Raw genomic sequence first — 6,453 nt, 5'->3', positions numbered from 1 at the left:
TTCTCTTTCTTTCAAATTTGCTGTGCATAGTGCCAGCAAATTTATTGGTAGCAAAGCGAAGTTACGCTCGCGCTAAAACAGCCATTGTAAAACGCACATGGAATAGTGTCGCCCGTTGCATAAAACGGATCAATAAGCCAGCCACCCGTGTGAAATTTAGCGCCGAGCGAAAAAATCCTCATGTAACACCGGCACAGCGCCGAGAACAACTACAAATAACGGCTGAAGTAGATAACGATGTACTCATCATTGATGAAAAGGTTGAGCTGCCCAATAACAATCAACGCGGTCACCTTCTTCGACAATCAACATTGAAACCGTCACCAAGTGAACAACCATCACTTCCAAAACCAGATAACATTCCGGCAAATAGCATTGATACCGTAAAACGAGTGGTTCGGATCATAGCTAATACCCCGACAAAAGAATCACCAAAGAAAGTGAGCATTGGTATTCAGGTGGGCCCACCATTCAAACGACAACCACCGCCAGTTGTCGTACCGTCAGAAGAGCCACCGTTGCGGTCGTATTGGACTCACAAGGTAAACCTACCGTATCCACCAGCACAGGCACCTGTCCATCAGCCGCAGTTGATTCAACAACCCATTCATTTTCATCATCAACCAACTCACTTTCAACCACCAGTTCACTACCATCAACCGGAACACTATTATCAAGAGCAACCACCAATTCAGTATCCATATCCACCCATTGTGCAATACCAAGTGCAGCCACAGTTGCCGGTACACTTGACTGGTTTGACGCGCAAACAAAAACGAAACATTGTCAAAAGAGAAAAATACAACGCTCGCCATCAGTAGAATTGTACAAGTATTGCTCTATGAATAAATAAAGAGACACTCAGAGATATATTGAAAAAAAAAAATATAGGTGTTTTGTTGCTATTTTGTGTTGTCCTCAAAAAAAAAGGAAAAAAGAAAAAAAAAATATATATAAAAAGAAAAGTCCCCACAAAAAAAAAAGAGCGAAAAAAAAAAAAGAGACGCTAAAAAAAGAGGGCAAAAAAGAAAAAAAAAAAAAAAAAAAGCCAAAGTAAAAAATATATACATACAGAAACAAAAGAGAGAAAAAAAAAATGGCAAACAAAATAGAACGTTTAAAATTCACACGACAGCGGCTCACTCATGATATTGAAGCTCAGCTGAAAATAATCGATACTTTTCAAATCACAACAACCGCAGTGGTATTGCTCAGTCGAAAAGAGGCACTTGAAGAGTTATGGTCGGATTTCCGCAATAACACTTCGGAATTGGAAAATTCACGTGACTGGGTCGGCACAAATGAGCATATCGAAGAAACAACAAAAGTACGTGAATTGTACATCAGAGGTTTGGCCAAACTCACTGAATTATTGCCAGGCGATGCAAATGCTCTTCATGAGTCGATGACCATGTTTCAACGCCGGCAAAGTACCGCTGATATGTCACACAGTTACTCTGATGATACTAATACAGGTACAAATCAAGACCACAATCATATGAACATGAATGAAGGCTTTAATAATCCAAGAATGATCAGACTACAGCCATCATTTAAACTGCCACCAGTTCAAATCAAACCATTTTCTGGCAACGAATTGGAATGGCCCGAGTTTAAAGCGACCTGTGAAAATACATTAACGCATATAGCCGATGGAACATGCCGATTTCATTACTTGAAAGGCTATTTGCAGGGTGAAGCATTTAAAAAAATTAGACATTTACCAATGGTGACTGGCAGCTATGATCGTGCATGGACAATACTAAACAAAGTATATGATAAAGAACGCACAATAATTAATGCCAACTTAAAGCGTTTATTCGATTTGGAACCAGTGACGAAAGAGTCATTTGAAGCACTGACAAAAATGCTTGATGTACTAAATGAATGCATCGCCACCGTCAACAGTTACGGAATTGAGACAACAACTTGGGATGCAATATTGATTTTTCGCCTGGATGAAAGTAGCATCCAATATTGGGAAGAGCGAATTCAAGGCAGCAATACAGTACCGAAATTGTCTGAATTCATTGAGTTTTTGGAAATTCGAATTAACGTGTTGAAAACAATTGCTAATACACGAATGCCAGCCTGTACCAATACTTCAGCTACGTCTCGCAAACCCAAGGTATTAGTTACTGCAACGAACACGAAAAAGTGTACAATTTGTAAAAAAATCAACGAACATTTTGCGTTCCAATGTCCTCAGTTGACCGAAATTCCTGCCGAAAATCGCATAACATTTATCTCAGATAAAGGCCTTTGCATAAATTGCCTTTATACACATCCAGTTGAGAAGTGCACATCAAAATACTCATGCCGAGAATGTTCAATGCGCCATAACACAGCATTACATCCACCTGCACGAATCCATAATATAATGACTCTTGAAGAGGGCATTCAACTTGAACCAGAAGAAGTTCAAGCAATGGAAATGCAAAACGAGGTGATTTTACACATTGACGGAGAAAATCGATCAAAAAATGTTACGTTGGCAACAGCCATAGTTAAAATTATAAACGGAAATCGACAGATTCTCGCCCGCGCATTGATAGATCAAGCAGCTACCGCAAATGTAATAACAAAGCGGTTGTGCGAGGCTTTGAATTTGACAGAACAAAACATCACATTGCCGATTCTCAGCTTGTGTGATACTGTGGCATATAAAGTCAAAAGGAAAACGGTTGTGCATATACAATCTGTTTCTAACAAAGAATACAGTTTGAAATTTCCTGCTTTAGTTGTGCCACACATAACAACAGTATCAACTACACCAAACAACGATGAATTACTGCATCTCAACGGCTTGGAACTCGCCGATCCAGAATGGATGAAGGGAGGGCGAATAGATATTTTGCTAAGCTCGGCTATTCATTCCGAAATCATAATGGATGGTCTGATTAAAGGCTCACCTGGCCAGCCGATCGCCCAGAAAACCGAATTGGGTTGGATTGTATCAGGTGGTGATGGTGGCCAACAGTTAACCGCCTCAGTTTTTACCTTAAAAGTTTCAAATGAAGATCTATCACGTGATTTAAAACGCTTCTGGGAAAGCGAAGAAATACCAAAAAACAAGCATTTCACACCAGAAGAACAGTTAGCCGAAGATATCTACGTGAAAACAACAAAGCGATGCGATGATGGTCGATTTATGGTAAAATTGCCATTTAAAACTGACAAACCAGATTTAGGTGAGTCACGTTTTATCGCACAAAAACGCTACATGTATATGACCACTCGATTTTTATCCAATCCTGCACTCAAAACCATATACGATAAAAGCATTCACGAATATTTGGAGCTAAATCATATGGAACTCGCTGAAACAATGGCATCGCCTCACAACTACCTACCCCACCACCCTGTGTTTAAAGATTCAAGTACAACAACCAAAGTAAGAGCAGTTTATGACGCCAGTTGCAAGACGAGCAACGGTAACTCACTAAACAGCCAGCTTTTGGTAGGTTCCACCCTGCAGAGTGATTTGTTCTCAATATTGATCCATTGGCGCAAGAACAAGTATGCTATCACAGGAGACATCGAAAAGATGTACAGGCAGATTTGGATTGACCCAGAGCATTCGGACTACCAACGAATCTTATGGCAAGCACCAGGCACGTCAGAAATCAAAAGTTATCGGCTAAAAACCGTAACTTTTGGGGTGGCAAGTGCACCGTATCTCGCAATTAGAACACTTTTTTTAATTGCCGATGATATTGACGAAAGTAATCCCAAGTTGGCAGCCAAAATCAGATTTCAGTTTTATGTAGATGACTTTTTCGATTCCGTTGATACAATCGATGAAGCTAAACAAGTAATTAAAATGATGTCGGAAACATTGGGGAAATACGGATTTTTGCTTCGAAAATGGAAAGCCAATGATAGCACAATTCTTGATGAATTAGCCACGAGTGAAAAAGATAGCTCTCCATCAAACGTATTTAAAACATTAGGCATTCAATGGCAACCGAGCTCTGATAATTTCTTGTTTATACCAGCCGAATTAAAAAAAGTAAAGAAATGGACAAAAAGAACAATTCTCTCAGAAATTGCAAAATTATTCGATCCACTCGGTTGGTTGTCTCCATGTGTTGTTACAGCAAAAATGTTTATGCAAGATTTATGGTTACTCCAAGTTGGATGGGATGACGAGTTGCCATCAGAAACAATCATAAAATGGACCAACATTCGACAACAGTTTTTTTCACCATGCACCGTCAAAGTACCAAGATGGATCGGCTTGAAAACCGATATAAAAGGTGTCTCCCTCCATGGATTTTGTGATGCGTCAGAAAAAGGCATGTCAAGCGTTACGTTCATACGAGTGCAAGACCAAAATGATAAGGTTTCATGTCAATTGATTGCAGCAAAAACGAAAATTGCGCCATTAAAAAAGCTATCCATTCCACGGTTAGAGTTAAATGCAGCCGTATTACTCGCAAAACTGATGGAAAAGGTGAAAGGTGCACTGAAAATACCGAATTTACGTCAGCAAGCGTGGAGCGACTCGGAGATCGTTCTCCATTGGATCGCCAATCATCCAAGTCGGTGGAAAACTTACGTCGCTGGTAGAGTAGTCGAGATACAAGATCTACTACCATCACATAATTGGAGACACATTCCAACAGCTCAAAATCCAGCCGATTGTGCGTCACGTGGGTTAACACAGAATGAATTAGAAAAATTTGATTTGTGGTGGTATGGTCCCAAGTTTCTGTTGAAAAATGAGCAAGAATGGCCAAAAACCAACTTGAAAGGGAGCTCTTTATCAAAACTAAACTTGGAAGAACGAAAACAAGCAGTAATTGCTGCAATCAGTACCCCTGAAATGATCGAATCGAATATAATCACAGCAAGATTTTCAAACTATGAACGAATGTTGCGAGTGATCACCCGCTGTCTTAGATGGAAACACAAGAAAAGTGAAAGATCCGATCCGATTTCCAGTGAAGAATTGAGACAAACGGAAGTCAAGTTAATCAAACTCGTCCAGAATGATATGTTTTCTACAGAAATCACACCACTAGCAAAGGGTCAGGCAGTCGGAATGAAAAGTTCAATTGCCAATTTGGATCCATATCTTGATATCAACGGTGTATTACGAGTCGGTGGACGCATTCAAAAGTCATCATTACCTGACAATGCAAAACATCCCGTAATTTTACCACCAAAACATCATTTCACGACACTATTGATTCGACATGCACATGAAAAAACATTGCATGGTGGATTTGGATTGACTGCACAAAAATTGTACCACAATTTTTGGATTGTAAATGCACGAACTGCGATTAAGGCAGTAATACACAAATGTATAACATGTTTCCGTTTCAAGAAAAAACTGCTTGTACAGAAAATGGGCGAAATACCAGCATACCGATTAGAGGAAACTGTTCCCTTTACATTCACTGGTGTAGATTATGCCGGGTACTTTGACATAAAATCATCGCAACGCAAAAATGCACCATATGTCAAAGGATATGTCGCGGTTTTCGTCTGTCTTACAACACGAGCTATTCACCTTGAAATCGTTAGTGATTTGTCAACGGAAACATTCATGAAAGCATTCAAACGATTTATCGGACGACGAGGAATACCGAAACGAATGTTTTCAGATAACGCAACAAATTTCATCGGGGCAGTACGAGAGATCCAGGAAATGCTCGATTTAGCTCTATCACAAGTTGACAATGAATTAAATAAAGAGTTAACCAAAAACCGAATCGTCTGGTCAACAATCCCAGCTCGCGCACCGCATTTCGGCGGTTGGGAAAGTAGCGTCAAGCTTATGAAGCATCACCTTAAACGTGTTTTAGGCAATGTGCGTCTTTGTTTCGAAGATTTCAACACACTAATAATCGAAATTGAAGCGATTGTTAATTCACGGCCCTTGTGGGCAATTCCAACACAAGTCGATGATATTGAGGCTTTGACACCTGGTCACTTTTTAGTTGGTAAAGCGTTGAACACATTGCCAGAACCAGAGTTAGGACACATTCCGTTGAACCGACTAAGTCACTATCAGTATTTGAATCGGTTAAAAAGTGACTTTTGGCGATTATGGTCCAAGGAATACATCCAGACATTGCAAACACGGAAAAAATGGATGAATAACCAACCAAACGTACGAATAGGTCAAATTGTGCTCGTGTCTGAGGATAACGAGCCAGTTACATGTTGGTCTCTTGGCAAAATCATTCAAACACATCCAGGGTCTGACGGGCTAGTAAGAGCCGTCGATGTGCTTTGTCGTTCAAAAAGTTTAAGACGACCAATTCACAAATTAAGCTTATTGCCCATCGAAGATAATAACAAAGAAGACTCAACAGATGCAGCACTCAACGTTCACTACAGTCAGGAATCATCACAGTCAACCTTTGAGCGGACCGCTCAAGGCGGGGGAGTATGTTCCAGCGTATGACGTCAGCACACAAAAATCAAACGACAACCGAA

General features: G+C 40.1%; 1 protein-coding gene across 1 annotated transcript; it reads left to right on the top strand.

Annotated features, from left to right (window-relative positions):
* Positions 1–197: 197 nt before the first annotated feature.
* On the top strand, positions 198–6,403 carry LOC129572830 (uncharacterized; the record flags this gene model as incomplete). The annotated part of the gene is made up of 2 exons (XM_055452930.1): positions 198–743; positions 1,136–6,403. Coding segments are annotated over 2 exons (5,814 nt in total), but the record flags the coding sequence as incomplete, so codon positions are not given.
* Between the last annotated feature and the right edge of the window lie 50 nt (positions 6,404–6,453).

Source organism: Sitodiplosis mosellana, unplaced genomic scaffold (genome assembly GCF_009176505.1).
Source record: "Sitodiplosis mosellana isolate CC-2019 unplaced genomic scaffold, AAFC_SMos_1.0 Smas_scaffold_5578, whole genome shotgun sequence".
NCBI lineage: Eukaryota > Metazoa > Arthropoda > Insecta > Diptera > Cecidomyiidae > Sitodiplosis > Sitodiplosis mosellana.
Note: the sequence above shows the minus strand (reverse complement) of the source record. Positions and strands in the feature narration are given on the sequence as shown.